This window comes from Oncorhynchus mykiss, chromosome 21, assembly GCF_013265735.2.
Source record: "Oncorhynchus mykiss isolate Arlee chromosome 21, USDA_OmykA_1.1, whole genome shotgun sequence".
NCBI lineage: Eukaryota > Metazoa > Chordata > Actinopteri > Salmoniformes > Salmonidae > Oncorhynchus > Oncorhynchus mykiss.
In genome coordinates this window covers 32,531,161-32,555,412 of record NC_048585.1, presented here as the reverse complement: position 1 = coordinate 32,555,412, position 24,252 = coordinate 32,531,161, and the positions used below count along the sequence as shown (strand labels likewise).

At 42.2% G+C, this 24,252-nt stretch overlaps 1 protein-coding gene across 12 annotated transcripts; it reads right to left on the bottom strand.

Moving 5' to 3' along the window:
- Positions 1-1,668: 1,668 nt before the first annotated feature.
- On the bottom strand, positions 1,669-24,217 carry LOC110500265 (lamina-associated polypeptide 2, isoforms beta/gamma). Of its 12 annotated transcripts, none has more exons than XM_036957678.1 (14): positions 23,950-24,217; positions 9,774-9,891; positions 9,426-9,575; positions 8,916-9,025; positions 7,755-7,880; positions 7,194-7,271; positions 6,927-7,076; positions 6,494-6,652; positions 4,570-4,665; positions 4,282-4,347; positions 3,922-4,128; positions 3,504-3,635; positions 3,047-3,150; positions 1,669-2,807 (listed from the first exon to the last, which is right to left on the bottom strand). In XM_036957678.1, exons 5-14 carry the CDS (start codon positions 7,776-7,778, stop codon positions 2,447-2,449), a joined length of 1,377 nt encoding a protein of 458 aa, XP_036813573.1. In that variant the 5' UTR covers positions 7,779-7,880; positions 8,916-9,025; positions 9,426-9,575; positions 9,774-9,891; positions 23,950-24,217; the 3' UTR covers positions 1,669-2,446. The 12 variants fall into 12 exon arrangements, with proteins under 12 accessions (XP_036813573.1, XP_021433206.2, XP_021433207.2 ...); XM_021577531.2 differs by having other exon boundaries at positions 23,552-24,207; XM_021577532.2 differs by having other exon boundaries at positions 3,504-3,632; positions 23,552-24,205.
- Between the last annotated feature and the right edge of the window lie 35 nt (positions 24,218-24,252).

The following is a 24,252-nucleotide window of genomic DNA, read 5'->3' as shown; positions in this document are numbered from 1 at the left end:
TTTAGGGTCATCAAAGACATTACCATGATGAACCATGTTACATTTGGCATTGATATATTATAAAAAAGGAATCTAATAATTAACTGTGACTATGTGAGACTTTAAATAACCAAACAAAATCTTCTCAGGGACTAAAAGGCAGATTCACTCCAAATGTGGTCTTCCGACTCATCACAATAGTCCCTAAACAGTTTGAGATAAATAACATTGATGCATTTAAAGATGGCCACACTATACCAGCAGATATGCTAACATGCAAAACATTCTTGCTCCTATGTGTCTTATGAACCATGGGACCAAATGGCACCAAATTTGGAACGTAAGCCCATGGTAAATGGTTTGAGAAAAGCTAAAGGATTGGTAAAAAGGTGGCAGTTGACAAATCACAGATTTTACGTGTCCATTTAAACCCGTCAAATCACTTAATCTGAAACTTGTCATCGTTATCATGGACGTCCCAAAAATGAGATGACCCACACCGAATTTGGTATTAATATCTAAAAAAAAAAAAAAACAAGGAAACTAATCATTCTGTGCATATGTAACGCTAATGCTCAAAATCTGCAATCATCTTTTCCTCATGAACCACACGTCAGATTCACTCCGATTTTGTATTTAGACTCATTGGGTCAGTCTAATTAGTTGCTGCATTCAGAGTCGGTCAGGCTACAGCACTAGATGGCATATCACATCAGGGATAGAAGAACTGGGGCAATGAAATATGGTATGTTAACCTCCATGTATACATCCCTTAGAAGCGATGCGAATATAAAGTCACTGCAACCCCAGATGGCTGCACCAGACCAATTGGTGGCACTAGTGACGCCATAGGATACTAGAGTAATAACTACTGATCCAGTGGGCTTGGTCTAATGCAAATTAATGTTAGATTTCAATTATGCAGACACACAATGTGAAATATCATTATTAGTATATCTGTATAATCACATATTGTTGCCCTAGAATGTGGTCTGAACATAATGAAAAGTGGATATTGCATTTTGGTAATTTAGAAACTGGAAGTCCTACCGGTTGCGCAGTCAAAGTGTTACAGCTGAGAGTGTATTGATGCATTTTGTAACACTAATGTGGAGTGTACCAACAGACTTAAATCATTTACACAAACAAATACTTACACTAAACGCTGAATTTTTTTTACTTACCTTAACATAAACCATTAGTCAAATTGACCCCAGAATTGGCAAATAAACTCAATACATTATTAATGATTAAGAATGATTACCTGCTGCACTCAAAGATAACCATCCTACAGCGCTAGACTAAACTTGCGTCATTCTTGTGGTATTCAGAGATAAACTTGGTAATGCCTTCACTGATTCAGAGAGGTTGGGTTAAATGCGGAAGAGACATTTCATTTGAAGGCATTCAGTTGTACAACTGACTGGTATCCCACCCTTTCCCTTATTGCACATAAAGAGTCTCATGTAGAAACAGAGTGCTTGCTTTATAATCCAACCGATCTGGTTTCCTTTGTCATGCTGTGAACCCTGTTCATTGCTGCTCACAGCTAATATTCAATTTGTTTTTACTCTTCGCTGTACAGTGTCCTTGGGTTTTTTGTATGGTGCTTTAAAATCACATTATTACTATTATTGTTTCAAGTTTAGTAAAAAAAAAAAAAAAAGTTTAAATCCTCAATAGACATTATCCTTACATATTATAGTTTTATTGAGAGGATATTACATTATTTATTACAATGAATACATCATACATGACTAATTAGGCTCCACAGACAATAAAAAAATAAAAAAAAGAGACCGAGCTATATGTGTGCATGAGTTTTAAGAATCCCAGTCTCACACACACATACCCGCTGTATACATGGTTCGATCAAGAAATAACTGAATACAATTGGTTGAAATTCCTTCAGTCTTTGCCTGACTGTTTTTTTTTTGCTAATAACTGCATTAGATTACATCTAACTGCATTGGATTATGGTGACAGCATTACAAAAGCAAACCGTGTTAAACACAGACACAGGCAATTCTCTTTCACAGACTCCGGCAAATGCAATCATACGATTACACCATGCAGAGATGTAAAACTAAAACATAGACCATATAAGGCAAGTTCACATCATTTGGAAGCCACTGTTTCGGTGTATGTACGTTATCTGGAGATCATTGGTGCGACTGGCTTTCTCTCAGCCTCACAGATGGGGAAAGGACGGACTGAAACAAACAGAAGACAGTATTGTCATTTTAGAATGAGAAGGTGGTGGTCATCTTCAATGTTCAATATATCATTTTGGACATTGTCGTCTTCAGCAGGCGTCGATACAAATTAGGCTCCCGTACCAGACCATTTAACCAATTATGAGTGATGGAAACAGGGGAAAAAAACAAAAACAAGAATGCCAAGGAAGCTAGGAACGATGAAAGTGGTGGCAGTAACATTATACTGCCAGAGCACTGTCTTCCAGGCTTCACTTGCGGACCTCACGACCACTGGTCTGCGTGGAATCTGAGGACCCTCCGAAGGGGGCCATAGCGTTGGTCTCCATGGTCTGGTAGATGAAGAATATGAAGCCAGCTACAATGCCGAGGAGCAGCAGCTTCAGCCAGACAGGCAGGCCATGGGGTGGCGCTATGGCCTTTCCAGCAGGGGGTGCCACTGACGTTAACAGCCTGGTAGAGGGGGGCAGGGTGGGGACTCTGTGGACGGTAGCGGTGCGGCTCTCTGTGTAGGAAGAGTGAGAAGAGCGCAGGAGGGTCTCATCTGTCCACAGGTCACCAGACTTTAGGGGCCTGCCGGCTGCCCCTCGGATGGGACGTCGACAGGTGGCGCTAGAAGGACGAGAGAGGAAGAAAGTTGAGATTCATTGTGACATTCCACACATGAGTTGCCATCAGGCAAGTATAACAATCAAACGCTTAAATTAGTTACAGGACACTGCTTTACAGGAATGACAAGACTGGGTGGGAGTCTGCCAGATATAGCAAGGATGTATTAAAGAAGTTTATGTATGCCAATAGAATAAGGCAGTCAAGACCACAGTCTTGTCATTCCTGTGAAGCAGTCTTACTTGATTCCTGTTGGAGTGTTGGTCTCGTAGGGGAACATCTCCTTCAGGATATCCTTCTCATCCACCCTGTTGGGTGTCTGCTCACCAGCTGCTATCTTCTCCACCTGCAACACACATTTTAGTACACATTCCTTAGACGTTGAGGCCAACACGGAGCGATTAGAGTGAGGATGAGACATTGTTCTATTTGCGTGTTACCAAGTCAATGCCAAAACCACCACCTTCACATAAGGGCTAGAGGGGTATTCTTTTTGGGATAGGCTAGAGGGCGTACTCCTAAAGACCACTAGATGGCCCTGTTGCAGTCCTATGCCCCATGTGACCAAACCACCGGTAAACCCAAGGCTTGTGACAAACATCATTACCTTGTCTTGTGAATAATACCACCTTGACAAACAAACCAGCACAGACCCTAGGTAATACATGCATAAGGCATAGCAATGAATTACTTTCGTACCCATGGCTCCTTAGAGATACTCGAGGAGACACTGTCCTGCCCCCTCACTGGGGTCACAGAGGACAGGAAGGGGGTGTTTTTCTGCTGTTTCCACTTAGGTTCGAGGTCATTTTTAGACTTACGCTGATCCTGCTGGTCAAAGAGAGGTGAGCGCGTGTTAGTAAGAGCGAGAGTCTTCTTTCCCTCCCCTCACATCTTTCACACAGCTGTACACCACACACACACTACAGTAGCCCCATTCATAATCATCACCCATATGTTTACAACTCTACCGTGTCTAAGGAAAAACAGTGTGATCACTTTCACTCCTCAACAACACAATTAAGTTCCAAATTCCAGGTGCCACCACAACAAACCATTGTGAGGAGACCAGAACTCTTGAGGACAACTATTGGATAATATACTTTAAACTGTATACCCGAGTAAAGCGATTGGACAGCATGTCAAACTTGGCAGAGAGCGATGATAGGGATTCCAGTTGTTCTTTCAGCGATGGAGATGAGGGGGTGTGTGAGACGTAGCTTACAGGCCTGACGGTGAAGGAGGCATTGGGGTCATTTCCAGACAAACGAGGTAGTGGGGAAGGGTTGGCTACTTGGAGTGGGCGGACTTTCTGTGGTACCCCCTTTAACAGGGATAGGGTAAGTAACACACTGGATCAGTATCTTATACTAGAAGAGTCTGGCCATCACTTACACAGGTGCATTTAAAATCCAGTGAGCAATATTACAGTAGTGTGTATCCTATGAGGACAGTGTGATTAAGTTCATATACACACCAGAGGCAATTGTTTCAGGGGTCTTATGCTCTGTCCTACTGGAGCATGGATACTTGGTGCAGGATCCTGTGATGACCACAGATATGGATTAGAAATATCAGTTATAGAAGAGGTTGGTTGAAATCCATACAGACCCAGGAGAGAGACTGATGGCAAGAGAGTGAGACCAAAACAAATAGCCAGTGATCAGAACATTGAGCAAATTGTGAACAGATCCAAAAATCAGATAAAAACACTCAATACAGAGTGATGTCCCAAGTACTATAGCACGTGAGAGATGTCACAAACCTCTAAAAGAGCTGTATTGAGTAGGGTGTTTAGCTCACGACTGGGAGCTTTCGTAGTCAGAGTGAGAGGAAGACCACCATCCTCCTCACAACACAGCTAGAATACAAGAGAATGGCTTTCGGAATAGATAAACACACAAGAAACAAACGAGAATTGATTTTCGAAGTGGATGAAAAGGTCTTTGATCTTGGTGGCAGCATTTTTTCCCAGGAAGTTCTTCTTACACCAGAGGTCAAACTTGTCCACTGCGTTGAAACAGTCGAGATGTTTGGCTTTGTGCTGCACTCGCCATTTACACATGGTATGTCATTATTTCGAACCCATCCCGAAATCGATCAAATCATCCAACCATGCTCAGTAAATCAGGCTGGCGTCAAGGTATGCCCATTGGAACGAAACATTGACATGTAGCTCTACCAGTTTAATAGCGAGACTAGAGACTAGCTAGAACTATAGAAGGGAGCAGTGAGCCTTCCATAGTTCCTTTACCACCAGTCCCCCCACGTTTCCGCTGTCTCTATTGCCACATCTCATTTGGCTTCCTCTAGGTTGTCCACCAATTCTGCCCAGAGTGGGCGAAAACACGGTTTGGTGATGAACTTTCATTTCCCTTATTTTATTAAATTCATTTTACCAAGACAAATAAGATTATACATGTTCTGAATCATTCCGTGGGGTCTAACATTATATCTAAAAAGTTGGATTTCGTAACCTAATACATCCGATAAGCACCGAACTCTTGACAGAGCGGTGCCGCTTTCTCGCAGGAACATTTGAGGATTGTACATGTTGTGGTGGTAGTCTGCAAATCGCAAAAAGCTAAATTAGCATGAACGGGCTAAATAAAATGTAAAAAAACAATTAAAATTAAAATGCATTTCACAGAGACATGCTTGTTTTTGTGAGAAATCTTCTGTCCCGTCTCAAAATCGATAAACATCTTACCTCTATATTGTTTTATGTCCTCCGGATTCGAGAAGATGCTATTTTCCATGTTGCCGCCCCTTTTTGTCTGACCTCCATTGATTTAGTCACCCTAATTTGGGCCATTTTACAAAGGTTAAAACAGCAAGACCATTTGAACGGATTATGATAGAGAAATTAGGTTTGGACTATAGTATCTACACAATTAACATTCATTTACCTATTGGCAAAAATGTGTTTTTGATTGGACCCCCTACTTCCGCCGTCTGCCAGCCCACCAGGACACCTACAATAAATACCAGGTGTGGCAGGAAGGTCAAGAAGATAAAATCTCCGCTTCCTAAACCCCCCAGACAAACATTACCCTGCCACCACCCACCCCCAATGGACATTTACAATTGTTACAGCGTAAATAAATAAATATATATATTATTATATTATATTATATATATTATTACAGTTCAATTCACTTGAGATGCAGTGCCTTAGACAACTGTACCACTCAGGCGACCCTGTGGTCCCTATGGACATTCCCAAACGGACTCTCCCCCTGCCCCCACCACCCAGCGGTCATTTATCATTGCTACAGTTGTAAATGTGTATATATATTATTATTATTGTTTCGATCCACATTTTTTATCATTCACTTTTTGTTTGACATATCTTTTAAATGTATTTTGACCTGCAGTGTTACAGCCTCAAACTCAATCTAATGCCACACCTCACTTGAACCCATTCCATCTTGGGACCGACGTCCCAATTCTGAAGAAGCTGGCTCTCTCGAATATAGGATTACATCATCTTGTGTCTCCATTGTTAACGTTAAGTTGCACAGGTGAGAAGCACATCAAAACCAACAAAGTTAGGAAAGTATGCTCACACACAAATGTATACATTAAAATGGAACAAATCACTTTTAGTGTCCAGTGATTGACCAAAAGGCTATTTCTATCTCCCAGTGAGTGAATAAGTGAAAAGGGCAAGGAAAGCACCCTCCTACAGGTCTGCCAGGGAGTGAGGGCTCTCTAGACACCGGGAGTTTGTGGCCCTCAGGGACACCGTGGCTGGGGTTCTTGACTGGGGGCCCGCTGGGTTTGGCTTTGGGGAACCAGAGCGCAGCAGCATTCACATTCAGGGGGAAGGCTTGGTCAGGGACAGACTGATGGTAAGACACAGTAGAGACTTTAGAGTACTAGACTAAATAGCCAAAATGTCAGGTGGGTGGGTGAGTGACTCTTCAACATTAAGAAAAAACTATGCAAAATGGCACAGTCCCACATATCTTACTATGACTAAGAGACACCACAGTGACTATGTGAACATTAGCTATGTACACCCATTAAACAACTTCCAATATCAATCCGAGCCATGAACACAACAACCATTCATAGTGACAGTGAGTGACAAGTAACCACAGTGAACCTCACAGGTACCTGAGTCAGTCTGGGTGATGGAGACTCAGCCCTGGCTGTTAGGACAACCTGATGGATAGTCCTAGTGGACTGGGCATGGGCTAGGCCATGCAGTAAGGGAGTAGAGCTTGGCTTCTCTGCCAATATAGGCTTAGGTTCCTTAAGGACTTCCTGGAACATGACATGGAGAGAGGCGAAAGGAAATTAGAGGGAAGACTGACTAATGAATCAGTGGAAAGTTTACTCAGGACATGACAAAAAACCCATGTCTATTGATCACAAACCCACCAGAAGCAGAGGTGCCTTGGTCTTTGCCTCTCTTGGAGGGTGAAGAACTCCCTCACCAGCTGATAGCTCAGAGACATCCTGGAGCAGGACGAGGAGAATGAGGAAGCTGCGTAATAATTGAGGTAATCATGCACCTAGGCTTAAGGCGAGACCTTCCACCTGTGTTAGTGTTCATTGTTCACTATATCTGAGGAAGACAGTGGCACCAGGTGATGTGGTGAAAGGGAGGACACACCCACCCACACAAAAGTAGCTTCCCAAATAAATCCAAACATATAATATTTAATAGTGGATGTAGAGAACCCAGTGAATGACAGCCTATGCCTTTGTGAGACAGCTTAATGCTTCTTAACTAATTGTTTACAACATCTAATTTTTACTTATTTAGGCCTTTGTATGCTGCAATTCAGCTTTTAGCTGCAAATGCTTACAATTCCAAATAAACCTTAAATATATAACATGACTAACACTATCCACAAAAAAAGGTGATTAATTATCAAGTTAAACACTTCTCCATTGCACCACAAACCCAAGGAGATGGATAGGCTCAGTGTATATTACAATATCATCGCTTGCAGGGACCATCTGGTCGACTCTATGAGATGATCTCCTCAATGGTCTCTTTATGTTCAACACAGGATGCTCTTCCTCAAGATCATCATCATCATCCTCCTCCGGAGCATAGATCTAAACACACAAATGTCTCAGAACACCCGGCCTTCCACCTCTTCGTGAACACACCTTACAAAGCCAACTTCAGTGAGTAAAGTTGCTTTTAAAAGGGACAGTTCGAGATTTTGCCAATGAAGCCCATCGACTTCCCCAGAGTCAGATGAACTCTGGGATACCATTCTGATGTCTATACTTCCAGTATGAAGGAAGTTAAGAGGTGCGAGACAACGCTAACTAGAGTTAGCCCATGACTGGAAACGTACAGGAACAGCTAACTTGAGGTAGTAGATAAATCTCAAACTATCCCTTTAATGTGGTTACAATATCCACATGAGACCGGCAGCTTCAGTTGAATAGGTTACCATCTGGGACGTTCAGGATTTGAGACAAGATGTCACCAACACCTCCCAAAGTATCAGGAAAAGAGGAGAAAATTAAAGCGGCTTAAAAATATATTTTTTAAGAACCTTAAAGAAAAGGATTTGCAAAGAAAAGTACAAATAATAAGCAGGGACTTTAAGTATGTTCTTGCGAGGAAAGAATGAAACAGGGACAGATCGAGCGATAATAGTGGACTAGAGGCACCCAGTGGCAAAGAAAAAAAACAAACAAGCTAATTCAAGTCATGTGGCCAGTCCTGAAATCAAAGCCTGCTGCACTAACTCCCAGCAGACAGACACACAGAGAGGGTCCTTCAGAAAGACATTTGGTGCTTTGTTTTCCACACACACGTGATTCACACCCCTATAGGCAACTCATAAAGGACACACTTCCTCTCTCTCAAATTATTTATTAGAGACCGGTTTAATCGACCCCAGCTGTGCCGCTGCACATCCTATAGCCTCTAATGGGACTACTCATCATTGCCAAATGTGTAACATTTGGGGCCAAATCACAACTTGAGATATGCATGCTATTTAACTCAGATTTTAACACATTCTGTACTGTGAGATTTGAAGGAATGCAAACCATGAGGTTTACCTAGGGTGAGGATATGCTTGTGTCCACTGATTAAATAAAGATATTAAAATTTAAAAAAGAGGGACTTACCCGGTTGTGCTGGCTGCTGCGGGTCCTGGTGGTGACTGGGGTCTTCCCTCTGCTTCTGACAGGTCTCTCCACCACGGGGACTGGGACAGGCTCTGGTTCTGTAGTCACCTCTAAACACAAAATGTCCAGCAATGTCGTGCTCTGTCAGTCAGTCTATTGACCAACCAATCAATCCATGATTCGTATTATCCCAGAGGGCCAATTTAGAGTAGGTATCTCCGGAAAAAAAATATCTAACGTGTAAACTGCCAAGATGAATCTGATTTGAATCTGTAATAAACTTATTTTGCCTTTATTTAACTAGGCAAGTCAGTTAAGAACAAATTCTTATTTTCAATGACGGCCTAGGAACAGTGGATTAACTTCCTGTTCAGGGGCAGAACGACAGATTTGTACCTTGTCAGCTCAGGGATTCGAACTTGCAACCTTTCGGTTACTAGTCCAACGCTCTAACCACTAGGCTACCCTGCCGCCCTAATAAAGAGGACGACTGAGTGTTCCATTTCTTACCTTCTTCTTTGTCGCTGTAGCGGTCTGAGTCAGAGTTGCCGTTGTGGTTGCTGTCGACCTGAGTGATGACCACCGGTAAAGCCACGGTCTCAGGAGGACCCTGGTCCAATAGCTTCTGGAGCCTTCTCTCATACAGCTTACGGGTTGAGGCTGCCATGACAAGACATTCAAATAAATTCAATAGAACTTTATGAATCCCTCTTATGGGTGGAGGCTGCCAAAAGTTCAGACATTATTCAAATGAATTCAACACAACTTTATTAATAAATGAAGATTGCAACAATAATGTCCATTATTAAAATAAATTCAATACAACTCTTAATTCCCAACTCTTACGGACTGACTCACCCACGATGGGTCCTACGTTGATTCCATACTTGAGCAACTCATCCTTCAGGCCCTCACTGGTCAGCTCAGTCACATCCAGGTCCTCTGGCCGAGGCTTGTCTGTTTTCCTCGTGGCTTTCTGTGAAAGAGGGATCACAGAGGTCAGATTGGTGTAAAGTGTTGAGATCTATAGTCACAGAATTAGCCTACCACCAATCACAGAACCATGACTTGAATGGGAATGCCCATTATATTAATTATATTTCTGAGTTATTTTAAATGCACTTCAATTTCTGCTGCAATCCCCTTTCTGCTACTGAACATTACAGGGTTTAACATTTGAAATCCACAGATAACCTCTTTGTAGCGAGAGAGAGAGAGCGAGAGCTCCCTGCGCTGCTTTTGCAAGCAACACCAGATGTTAAACCCCGTAAAAAGGTTTCTAATCACACACTAATTATCAGCAGAGCTAGTTTTACGCCATCTCCTGACCTAAACCACCGCGAGATTGATAAACACCACTCGTAAATAAACAAGTCCTCGTTCAGATGAATCAGAAAGATGTTTGCCTAATGCAAGTCATGGATCATATACACAATGTTCAAAACATTAAGGACACCTGCTCTTTCCATGACAGCAAGATAAGGTGAACGATATGATCCCTTATTGATGTCACTTCAAAATCAGTGGATGAATGGGAGGAGAAAGGTCAACGAAGGACAGACTAAAGATTTGAGTGCCTTTGAACAGGGTTTGGTGGTAGGTGCCATGCGCACCGGTTTGTGTAAAGAACTGCAACGCTGCTGGGTTTTTCAAGCTCAACAGTTTGTGTCAAGAAACAGTCCACCACCGAAAGGACATCCAGACAACTGTGGGAAAAAATTGGAGGCAACATGGGCCAGCAACGCTGTGGAATGTTTGACACCTTGTCGGGTCCATGCCAACAAATTCAGGCTGTTCAGAAAACAACTCAATATTGGGAAGGTGTTCTTAAAATGTTTTGTACACTCAGTGTACATTACACATACAATTGCCTCTACCAATGTAGTGTGTCCGCCCTTGTCCTGAGGATGAAGGGATTTCCTCGTCTAAACATTCAGAGGTAACCTACACAACAATACTCCACACATTGCGTTGTTCATGCTACACGCTGGCTGAACGACTCAACCATCAAAAGGCGGTAAGCAAACAACCAGAGATCAAACAGAGCGGTATACTACGAAGCATTTAATTACTTATCGTTAATGCCATCTTTGGTGTGCTTATCAATGCACAAGCACCCTTTTCCTTCTATGGAATAGCTTGTTGCGTTGTGGGCATAGACATATAATCCATAGAAGGGTTTTGACTTAAACTCATGGGTACACTAGCAATGGCTGCTAGTCTTGACATGAATGGGAACTGCCATATATATATATATATATATATATATATATATATATATATATATATGTCAATGGTTGATTGTGACTGCCAGTTTGCCTTTCGCAAATGTCTAAATACAATTGCGAGAAAATATACAGTTTGAAAAGCAAATACTGTCATTACTGAATGTGTAATGCGAGACATTTTTCTTTTAAGATTTTTTTTTGACACTGAACATAAATATTAAACGCAACATGTAAAGTGTTTGTACCTCAAATGAGCAAAAAAAAGAGCTTATTCGCTCAAATTTTGTGCACAAATTTGTTTACATCCCTGTTACTGAGCATCTCCTTTGCCAAGATTCGAAGCTGATTAAACAGCATGACCATTACTAAGGTGCACGTTGTGCTGGGGACAATAAACGGCCACTTTAAAATGTGCAGTTGTGTCACACAACACAATGCCACAGATGTCTCAAGTTGAGGAAGCTTGCAATTGGCATGCTGACTGCAGGAAGGTCCACCAGAGCTGTTGCCAGAGAATTGAATGTTCATTTCTCTACCATAAGCTGCCTCCAGTGTCGTTTTAGAGAATTTGGCATTTACGTCCAACAGGCATCACAACCGCAGACCACGTTTAACCACGCTAGCTCAGGACCGCCACATCCGGTTTCCTCCCATGCAGGATCGTCTGAGGGGTGGGTCTGGTGCTGAGGAGTAATGCTCTCAGTAATAAAGTCCTTTTGTCAAGGAAAACTAATTCTGATTGTTTGGGTCTGGCTGCCAAGTGGGTGGGCCTATGCCCCTCCAAGGCTGCACCCCTGCCCAGTCATGTGAAATCCATAGATTAGGGACTAATGATTTTATTTAAATTGACTGACTTCGTTATATGAACTGTAACTCAGTGAAACCGTTGACATTGTTGCATGAGGCATTTATATTTCTGTTCAGTATAATTCATAAAATATTGAATTTGTCCTCAAATGAAGGGGATGATGAGACAAACTTTGCTAGAGGAAGGGTATCCGATTTCATTGGTCCTCAACTTGTGGTGCAGACATTGCTTTCAGGATAAAATGGAGTTAGCCTGCCCTGGAGCAGGTTAGTTCTGAAGGAGTTGTTGCTGTAGAAATGTACCTGGCTAAAAAGGTGAGCCACTTTCGTGGTACCAGTTTACCAAGGTTAACTCCTCAAACCTGATTCGTAGTTCGTAGCTCAGCTTCAACCCCCTGCAACCAGGCTGCAGAGAATTTTTGTCGAAAGGGGGGCCTTTAGAGAATCTCTCCACTCTGCCGACAAGTATTTTTCTAGAAAGGACAAACATTCACGCCATTCTGTTTAGTCCCAGAAACTGATGGGTTGGGCCAGACACAGAACACACGCAGGTAAAGCGGCGGTTTCCAAAATTCGCCATTAGCTTTGATACTCTGATTGGTTAGAGATGATCCGATCACTGATTACGTCGTTTTGTACAACACTTCTCATTTTGATGTCACCACAAACGACTTCAATGACGGCAGTGTCAGACTGAAGTACACAGCTAATGAGCAGTGGAAGAATTCAGTTTGAGTAGTCAGGCAAGGTATAGCGGCCAACCGGCAGTCAATTGTAGTTCACAGCAAGGGGGTATTTTCCACCTTGGCCTAGGGTGCACGACCATATTGGACTGCCTAGCCCAGCCCCAGGACACCTCTTCCACAGAGCTAAAACAACCATATCACTTTCTGTGCATACATTACTGATTCATATTCCTTAACAGCTGGAATAAAAGCCATGCGTCGATTTGAACGAATATTTCATATACACTACCGGTCAAAAGTTTTAGAACAGCTACTCATTCAAGGGTTTCAATTTATTTGTACTATTTTCTACAGTGTGAACACAAAAACTATGAAATAACACAAAAGGAATCATGAAATAACCCAAAATGTTATGAGATTTTCCAAATAGCCACCCTTTGCCTTGACAGCGTAGCACACGCTTGGCATTCTCTCAACCAGCTTCACCTGGAATGGTTTTCCAACAGTGTTGAAGGAGTTCCCACATATGCGGCGTACTTGTTGGGTGCTTTCCCTTCACACTGCGGTCTGCCTCATCCCAAACCATCTCAATTGGGTTGAAGTCGGGGGATTGTGGAGGCAAGGTCATCTGATGCAGCACTCTATCACTCTCCTTCTTGGTCAAATAGACCTTACACAGCCTGGATGTGTGTTAGGCCATTGTCCTGTTGAAAAACGAATGATATTCCCACTAAGCCCAAACCAGATGGGATGGCGTATCGCTTCACAGTGGGAAATTAACATTCAGAGATCATCCATTCACCCACACCAGGTCTCGAAGACACAGCGGATGGAACCAAAAATCTCAAATTTGGACTCCAGACCAAAAGGACAAATTTCCACCGATCTAATGTCCATTGCTCGTGTTTCTTGACCCAAGCAAGTCTATTCTTCTTATCGGTGTCTTTTAGTAGTGGTTTCATTGCAGCAATTTGATCAGGAAGGATTGATTCACGCAGTCTCCTCTGAACAGTTGATGTTGAGATGTGTGTTACTTGAACACTGAAGCATTTATCTGGGCTGCACATTCTGAGGCTGGGAAGTCTAATGAACTTATCCTCTGCAGCAGAGGTAACTCTGGGTCTTCCATTCCTGTGGCAGTCCTCATGAGTGCCAGTTATCGTGACTGCACTTTTTGTGAAAGTCCTTGAAATGTTCCTTATTGACTGACTATGTCTTAAAGTAATGGACTATCATTTCACATTGTTTATTTGAGCTGTTCTTACCATAATATGGACTTGGTCTTTTACCAAATAGGGCCATCTTCTGTACCTTGGTCACAACGCAACTTGATTGTCTCAAACGCATTAAGAAATTCCACAAATTAACTTAAGGCACACCTGTTAATTGAAATGCATTCCAGGTGACTACCTCATGAAGCTGGTTGAGAGAATGCCAAGCGTGTGCAAAGTCGTCAAGGCAAAGGGTGGCTATTTGAAGAATCTCGAACATTAAATACATTTTGATTTGCTTTACACTTTATTGGTTACTACATGCCAGATTCCATGTGTTATTTCATAGTTTTGATATCTTCACTATTATTCTACTATGTAGAAAAAAGTATTTTAGGTGTTCTAAAACTTTTGACCAGTACTGTATATCATTGAGTTAATAAAGCCGCATACAAACATGGTATATTTTTTTCTTCTTGAATAAGGCAGCTCCAAAATGCAGGCGTTTCAGCCTAGCTCCGCACTTTATGTGGTGGTGGGGCAAGCCAGCAGAAAATGTGGAGCGTTGCAGGGTAAACCCCTTGGGTGCTGTCATAGAGTTATATTAGAAGTGCCCATCCAAGAAGACTCAAGGTCATTAGCCACAGATAGAATGACATGACATCAACTCACCTTCTCTACAGTAGCTTTGATTGGACTGATTGTACTTTCAGTTACTGTCAGTCAACAGTTGTAGATTGTACATCTCAATTGTAAGTAGAAACCAGATTTGTTTGAACAAATCTGCTATATCAGCTATGTTTATGTGTAGTGGCTTTGCAGGCATGCATCCCATGTTTTGTTTGCCCCACCAGGATTACAACTCTAAAATTGGCACTGCCAGCCGATAGCAAATCAAATTCCTTACACATTAAACTGAGCATGGCAGAGGTGGTAAGAGTTGGGAATACTCTGGCTGACTGACTTATAATGATGCAAGCAAAAAAAAAGTGACAGGAATCAGGAAGTTCTATAACTCTATTCCTATGGTTTTTGCCATATTCCATTTGAACTCTGCCAAGGAACATTTGATGGGGTGGGAGTAGGGTTGCAAAGGGTTGGAAACCTTTCAGTAGATTTCCTGATTTTTGAAGACATTTTAAGCCTGGGAATTTGGCTTAAAATTCATCAAAAAACATTAGCTTATAACAGAGAACCTTTTGTGAGATGCACAAGGCAACTCTAGGTCTTGTGGCATATTTTGGTTAAACTATCCCCAATTAAATGGAATTGCAACCCTCTGCATACACAGTGCATTCTTCAATCACATGTGCAGCTGATTCGCAAGATCTTGCACACAAATGAGATGCTATTGAGCCCACACTACTACACTGAGCCATGGACTACATGCTTTCTGGTATATTTTGATTACAATACTGGGTGGGGTGAATATTTTATATGACATACATGTTTTTAACTAGTAAATAGTAGCCTACAGCAAAGTGTGTTCAAATCATTTCTAATTTGTTAATTTCTGCTAGTTAGTTGTTGCTACCATGTGGGTTTTAGCTTGCATGAGCCTGCTAACTGAGGAGTGTTAATTTGCCTGTTTCCATACATGTTTCACTGTAAAGTCCATGGAGAATAAGAGCAACTGCTCCCAGCTGCACACTGCACTGAGGTTAGGAAACACTGTCACCACCGATAAATCCACAATAATTGATAACTTCAATAAGCATTTTTCTATGACCGGCCATGCTTCCCACCTGGCCACCCCGACCCTGGTCACCAGCCCTGCACCCGCCACAGCAACTTGCTCAAGCCTCCCCCATTTCTCCTTCACCCAAATAGCTGATGTGCTGAAAGAGCTGCAAAATCTGACCCCTACAAATCAGCAGGGCTAGACAATCTGGACCATCTCTTTCTAAATTATCAGACAAAATTGTTGCAACCCCTATTAGCCTGTTCAACCTCTCGTATCGTTTGACATCCCAAAGATTTGAAAGCTGCCGCGGTCATCCCCCTCTTCAAAGGGGAAGACGCTCTAGACCCAAACTGCTATATCTATCCTACCCTGCCTTTCTAAGGTCTTTGAAAGCCAAGTTACCAAACAGATCACCGATAACCGAATCCCACCGTACCTTCTCCGCTATGCAATCTGGTTTCCAAGCTGGTCATGGGTGCACCTCAGCCACGCTCAAAGTCCTAAACGATATCATAACCGCCATTGACAAGAGACAATACTGTGCACAGCTGTATTCATCGACCTGGCCAAGGATTTCAACTTTGTCAATCACCGCATTCTTATTGGAAGACTTGACAGCCTTGGTTTCTCAAATGACTGCCTTGGCTGGTTCACCAGCCTGTTGTCCGGACCTCTGGCAGTCTATGGGGGTGCCACAGGGTTCAATTCTCGGGCCAACTCTTTTCTCTGTATACACCTAGGATGTCGCTCTTGCTGCTGGTGATTCTCTGATCCACCTCTACGCAGACGACACCATTCTGTATACTTCTGGAACTTCTTTGGACACTGTGTTAACAACCCTCCAGGCAAGCTTCAATACCATACAATTCTCCTTCCGTGGCCTCCAACTGCTCTTAAATGCAACTAAATGCATACTATTCAACAGATCACTGCCTGCACCTGCCCGCCCGCCCAGCATCACTACTCTGGACGATTCTGACTTAGGTATTTGTAGTTGTCCACATATTCTAGGTGTCTGATTAGACTGTAAACTCTCCTTCCAGACTCACATTAAGCATTTCCAATCCAAAATTAAATCTAGAATCGGCTTCCTATTTTGCAACAAAGCATCCTTCGCTCACGCTGCCAAACATACCCTCGTAAAACTGACTATCCTACCGATCCTAGACTTTGGCGATGTCATTTACAAAATAGCTTCCAACACGCTACTCAGCAAATTGGATCTAGTCTATCACAGTGCCATCCGTTGTCACCAAAGCCCCATATACTACCCACCACTGCGACCTGTACGCTCTCATTGGCTGGCCCTCGCTTCATATTCGTCGCCGAACCCACTGGCTCCAGGTCATCTATAAGTCTTTGCTAGGTAACGCCCCGCCTTATCTCAGCTCACTGGTCACCATAGCAGCACCCACCTGTAGCACGCGCTCCAGCAGGTATATTTCACTGGTCACCCCCAAAGTCAATTCCTCTTTTGGCCGCCTTTCCTTCCAGTTCTCCGCTGGAACGAATTGCAAAAATCACTGAAGCTGGAGATCCATATCTCCCTCACTAACTTTAAGCACCAGCTGTCTGAGCAGCTCACAGATCACTGCACCTGTAAATAGCCCATCCAACTACCTCACCCCCATACTGTTATTTATTGTTTTGCTCCTTTGCACCCGAGTCTCTACTTGCACATTCATCTTCTGCACATCTATCACTCCAGTGTTTAATTGCTAAATTCTAATTATTATTTCGCCACTATGGCCCATTGATTGCCTTACCTCATTTGCACACACTGTATATATACTTTTTTTCTCTATTGTGCTATTGACTGTATGATTGCTCATTTCATGTGTAACTGTTGTTGTGTGTCGAACCGCTTTGCTTTATCTTGGCCAGGTCGCAGTTGTAAATGAGCACTTGTTCTCAACTAGCCTACCTGGTTAAATAACAGTGAAAATATATATTTATATTTTTTACATTTATCTTACAAAGAAGGTGTTTAATCTAACTGCTTAATTTATCTGTACATTGAATTGTATCTTTACTGGAAAATGCCACGGGCACCATTTGATGTGTGGAGACATTTCACTGCAGCTAAAATAGAAGAAGCTGTGTACATTTGCAAATACTGTGCCAAATCACATGAAGAATGCACCAAGAATGCAGAATCATCTGGACAAGTGCATAAAGTTCCCTCAGCATTTACAACAAGCACCCTCTGACAAAAAGTCCCTCTACTTCTATTCGAGGTGAAAATTATGAATCAGACACCTTATCGGTAGCAACAGCTTATGGTCCTCCTGGACTCAATGGAGGAACGTAGTCAGAGAAATGCTGAGGAATGTCTTACTTGAGCTGTGTATACAACTGGTTCACCTCTGATGCTCACAGGAAATGTGTATGGGAAGGGATTTCTGAATGTTCTTTGCTCAGCATACACCACTCCAACTGACATGCTTTCTCTACTCATTTGCTGGATGATAATGATAATAAACTACATAATCTCCACCCCTCAACCAGTATTCTACAAGAGCACAGACAAGGGACAACAGACACACCAGTCTGTACATTGCAGATGAGCTGAAGGCAATGACCTTGGACCACAGAAGGTGATAGACAATGCTGTGAACATGATGGCTGCTTGGTCTAAAGTGGGGGAGTCCTACCCTCACATCATACCCATTGGCTGTGTTGCTCATGCATTGAATTTGCTCCTAAAGGACATCATGGCACTGAAAACAATGGATACGCTCTACCAGAGAGCCAAGGAAATGGTTAAGTATGTGAAGCGTCAGAGTTATAGCAGCAATCTACCTCACCAAGCAAAGTGAGAAGAATAAGAGCACCACTTTGAAGCTGCCCAGCAACACCCGTTGGGGTGGAGGGGAAGGAGTCTCTCCAAGAAATGGCCATATCACTGTCTGCCGATATGGACAGCCCCATCAAGAGGATCCTTCTCCATTATGTATTTTGGGAGAGTGTGGTAAGCCGCCTGAAACCTATAGCAGTAGCCATTGCACGGATTGAGGGAGACAATACCATCCTGTCTGATGTTCAGACTCTGCTTGCAGATGTAAGATAAGAAATCCATACTGCCCTGCCCACTTCATTGTTGCGCCATGCAGAGGAAACTGCCGTTTTGAAATGCATCAAAAGGTGTGAAGACTTCTGCCTGAAGCCCGTACATGCCGCAGCATCCATGTTGGACCCCAAGTATGAGATCAACAAGGTCTATGGTGTCATCACTACCATGGGCAAGGTTCTTGGCAGTCTGGCGAAGTACACTTCCAAGCAAGGGCTTTGGGATAGAGATGCAATATGGCAGTTGTGCCAACATATCTCATCACCAATCTGGTGGAAGGGACTTTGTGGATCTGAGGCTCTATACCCTGTTGGCTCCATCCCCCTCCAAAATCAGTTGCCTCAGAGCGCAACTGGTCCTTGTTTGGGAACACACACACCAAAGCACACAACAGGCTGACCAATACAAGGGTTGAAAAATTGGTGGCCGTCTGGGCAAATTTGAGGCTTTTTGAGCCTGACAACAAGCCATCCTCAACAGCGTTGGAAAGTGACAGTGAAGATGAGGCCTCAGAGTCTGATGTTCAAGAGGTGGACATTGAGGAGGTCCAGTGAGAAGACAACCAAAGCCTTAGTTTCTAGACTATAATTTTACAGATGTATGTTGAAAATATTTCTGGGAGATGCAATGGATCATTCAACATTCCCTTTCTGTTGTTGTTCAGTGAAATCATCCCATGTGAAGAGTCAACTCATTTAATTAAAGTTCAATTCATTACTACATTCTTTTTTTTGAAGGATTTAATCATTTTAATTATGTCTACTTATGATGAGGTAAAAGGTTTATGTCTCCATATATGGTAAATATATGCAATGCAACAAAAACATTTAAATGGTATCAATATTAATTTGCATATATTTCCATTAATTCCCACATTAAGTTTCCACCTCTGAATATTCCACAAAATGTGCAACCCTTGGTGGGAGTAGTAAAGAGAGAGGGAAAGAATCCCAGACAGACACACAGGGGGATTTAGCAGCTATCAGTCTCCCACTAGCTTATACTAGACTCCTTACTGTAGGCCTCAGTAAAGTTGGAGCTGGATCTCAGCCCAGCTGAGCACATTATATAATCACAGAATTCCAAGGAAGAAATGGGAAAAATAAAATACCCGACTTCCAGTTTGTTCCAGCACTTATCTTCCGCTTTCTGACCACACATTTTAAAAGTGATATCAAGGCACTGAGGTCATGGCTAGCCCCAAGGCCCAGACAATCCCTGTGCTTGCAGAAGGTTTGTACACTAGAAGATTCAATTACATGGAATGAAGATTGCGTCAATGCATTGCAGAACAATATGGTTTAACATAGTCCAGTCGCATGATCGCCTAGATTTCCATAATGCTCTCAGTCTGACTAAGTTGTTTCTATTCAGACAGAAATCATGGCTTGGCGAAGTAATATTGAAACTGACTATGTTATGTGGCTTTAGGGGTAAACTATAACAAACTGCTTGGTTGTGAATCATGATGTGCACATGACTAACCACTGTTATGGATGGTTTTCATATCCGTGGTCCTTATGATGACCGCTGCATGTGAAACAATTCACTTCAAATGACAATAAACCATTCAACCTTAGTTGAACTAAACCTTTGGTGGGAAAACAGTTTTTCTTCACTTTTATCCCAAAAGGTTTATTTTGATAGCTATTATGAGTGAAAATGTGTGTAAAGTTCTGAGTGTGCCAGTGGATGACTACCTCAACTGCTTTATGGTAAGCTGTAAATCACTGACCGACATGCTTGGGAGTCAGGTGACTATATGAAAACACCAGGAAGAGCACTGCTACGATAGCATTTAAATCTAATGAAAAAGTACTAGCCTACACACACACAGTTAACCAAACATATGTTCAGTGATAAGGGAATGCGTGCAGACTTCCATAGAAAGTATTTCCTCAATAGAGAAACACAATAGGAAAATAGCCCTATCCTCCACACCAGGAACCTCGATTTCCTTCAATTCCATTACCTCTTCTATAATGCCATTTCCAGCACACTCAAAACTCCTTGAAGTTCCTTTCCTCTTCTCTGCATACCTAGACGTTTCCCCTAACATAAACAAAACTTCTCCGGTCCAGCTCCATCCCGTCTGTGGATTCCACCACTTGTGACACTAGCTGCTTTTAGCAACGCATGTGTACTTGCATACACCATTGTTGCTTCCTAGCTTATTGGGTTGCACAAAAACAGTCAGAGGGAAGTTAAATTTAATTTCAACTTACTGTGCCATGTGGCAGGATGGTTGGTCATTATGACAGGGAGAATAAGACATTCCTAAAATAAAGTATTATTAAACAGACTTTGCAAACGTGGGTCTGTTGTCTTTAGTCTCCAATTCCACTCTTCATAATGAACAACCGCCCTGCCCACCGGGACAGTAAGTAAAAATATAATTTGATTGAACTTCTAGCTTCCCGTGGATTGTGCCTTATAAGCTCAATACACAGCCCTGGGGCTGAACTCCTCCCTATGCAACTGGGTCCTGGACTTCCTGATGGGCCGCCCCCAAGTGGTGAAGGTAGGCAACATTATCTCCTCGACACCGATCCTCAATACAGGGGCCCCACAAGGGTGCATCCTCAGTCCCCTCCTGTATTATCTGTATACCCATGACTGCATGGCCTCACACAGTTCCAACTCCATCAAGACATGTCAGTAGTAGGCCTGATCACCAACACAGCGTACAGGGAGGATGTAGGCACTCTGATGGCGTGGTGCCAGGTAAACAACCTCTCCCTCAATGTTAGCAAAACAAAGGAGCCGATTGTGGACTTCAGCAGGAACCAGGCTGGATAAGGACCCATCCTCATCAACAGGGCCACATGGAGACATTTAATAACTTCAAATTCTTTTGCATACACAACTCCGAGAAGATTAAATGGTTTAACCGCATGGTCACTCCACCCCCTCAACATTCTTTACTCTGCCTCCACCCCAATGGACATTTATTTACTCATTCATTCATTACTGCCAGTTACGTCTATAGTGCTATTTCTATTACAATTGTATTTATTTTACTTCACTAGTCCTGCATGTTGGAGCTCAAAGCCTAAGATTTTCACTGTACCCTGCAATCACACCTGCAACCCTGTACATGTGACTATTAAACAATCTGAATCATATAGTTTGTGTTTTTGTGGGCAGGAGACAAGTGATTGATATTCTCACTGTCCACACCTCTCAACAAATGTCAATGGTTCCCCCCCTAAAACTGAGCAAATACAGGTGAGGTGACCGTAACCTTACCTCAATGTACAAAGACTAGTGTGAACTGCAGAAGTTGTGTGACAGCAAGCTGTTCTTTTCATTCAGTCATTCACAACTGATGCAGGGCAACAAGGTGTACGCACCTGAATACATTTTTCTTTAAAGCACGCATACAACGCATTCCAATTTTGTAGGCCTACTATACAGTACACGAACCGTAAGAGTCTAAGAACAGCGGTTTTTCACAAATGCTTCACAAATATCAGTTCATTAAAGTCGCCCCACAACTTCCCCAAAGAAGAAAGGGGGGCTTGGTGGATTAGGAAAAACACCCAGACTGTTCCACATGAAGGTGACAGCTGTTTCCTTGATACTTGACAACACACTGTAGAGTTGAGTTTTTAAGAACTGCCAATCTAGTCCTACATTACATTGACAGGTACAATGTCTTCAGAAAGTTCTCACAGCCCTTGCCTTTTCCCACATTGTTGTGTTAGAGCCTGAATTTAAAACTGATTAAATTGAGATGTGTCACTGGTCTCCGCACAATACCCATACTGTCAAAGTGACGTTGTTTAGACATTTTTAACAAATTAATAAAAAATGAAAAGCTGAAATGTCTTGAGTCATTAAGTATTAAACCCCTTTGTTATGGCAAAACTTAAGTTCAGGAGTAAAAGCACTTAATAAGTACATGGCCTGTTCAATAATAGTGTTTAAAAAAAAGTTTATGACTACCTCTCTGCACCCCACACATGCAATTATCTGTAAGTTTCCTCAGACGAGTAGTCAATTTCAAACACAGATCCAACCAAAAAGACCAAGGAAGTTTTTCAACGCTTCACAAAAAAGTCACCTATTGATAGATGGGTAAAAATAAAAGCAGACATTTGAGCATGAATTTATTCATTCAAATTTGGATGGTGTATCAATACACACAGTCACCACAACGATACAGGCATCTTTCCTAACTCAGTTGCCAGAGGAAGGAAACCACTCAGGAATTTCACCTTGAGGCCAAATATGACATTGAGTAGCAGAAATACAGTTTTTACTTTAAAATCTAATGGCAAGACTTGAAAATGCTGTCTAGCAATGATCAACATCCAACTTGAAAGAGCTTAAAGAATTAAAAAAATAATGCAATAATGCAAAAAATAATAAAAATAATGCAAATTTTGTACAATCCAGGTGTGCAAAACTCTTGGGAGACTTAAATCAAGGGGTGTGAATACTTTCTGAAGGAACTCTAATGTTCTACTATCTAAATTTCGAGTTAGTATCTCGAACCTTGATTTACATATCTCAATTTCTGTTTAGTATGGACATGTTTACTTACATATCTCGACATTTTAAGTAGTACGGATATTTCCACACAAAACACGAGTGGCGAGAACGGGTTTCCATAAGGGTGCATTCAGCAGTGGCAGATATTTTAAGCGGGAAACTTTAAACTGATTTGTAATACAATACAGCTAAAATGTGTTCGTTTTTTATATTTAAACGTGATGGAACACGCTGTAATTGAAAATAACGATATTTTAATTTTATGCATGTAAAACAATTAAATAAAATGAAATGACCTAGAATACCAAATCACATCGGTTTTTAAAAAAAAGGGAGATTAAAACACCCTTTCAAAAACAGTAACATCTTTCCTACATTTACTTGTAACATTCACACTGGAAACATTGTTACAATTACTATATTCGCGCGCGGGAAAGAAATCTTACAACTCACCCTGCCCGAGCGACTTTTGTTTGACACTACCGGGACAAGCAACTCCTCGTCGCTGGAGAAGGCGTCTGTAGATAGGATCTTGTTGTTCTGCACGGTCAAGTTTTTCAGATACAGACGCACATAAACGTCCTTTCGCTGGTCCCCGGTTGGGAGAGCAACATTGTTGGCCAAAAGCTCGCTCTTGAGTTTATCTTTGGTGAGAACAGACGGGTCCTCCAGATATTCCGGCATGTTGCTCGCTATGAAAAGCAACTCCGTTTCGGTAACAACAAAATGAAGTATTTAGCTGGCTATGTTAGCTAACTAGCGCCTCTTGTTGGATTAAATCTGCAAAATTACCCGTGTACACAAACTTGATACTTCAAGCTTCCAGTTACAATCTTAGCACCTTCGCTTACTCGTGTTGGTTCCTCTTTTGTAGAACTCTCCTTGACAGTAGAATTAAGAAGTGGACGCGCTAAACAAGACAAACCTCACCCTTTGAGGTGCTTGGGCTATTATACCAATATCTGCTAGGACACCGGCCCTCTGCCAACATTGAAGGAACAAACGCGGTGAGAATGGACCCACTGCCCTGTGAAAGCGGACACTATTGGACAAGAGCAGTAACATCGGGCTTTGCCATTGGTAGAGAGTACGTGCTCAGTTTAGGCGTTCATGAGCTACCGAAATGCATTTATATTTCTATTTTCCCTCTATTT

What these genes read in the sequence shown, in the direction of transcription:
- LOC110500265 (XM_021577531.2), bottom strand. Translation starts at nt 23,782, where the DNA reads ATGCCGGAATATCTGGAGGACCCGTCTGTTCTCACCAAAGATAAACTC. An exon ending in CTACAGCGACAAAGAAGAAG is followed by an intron (nt 9,026 to 9,425) that starts GTAAGAAATGGA and finishes TTTTGTGTTTAG; the next exon opens with AGGTGACTACAGAACCAGAG. An exon ending in CCCTGAAACAATTGCCTCTG is followed by an intron (nt 4,129 to 4,281) that starts GTGTGTATATGA and finishes TCCCTGTTAAAG; the next exon opens with GGGGTACCACAGAAAGTCCG.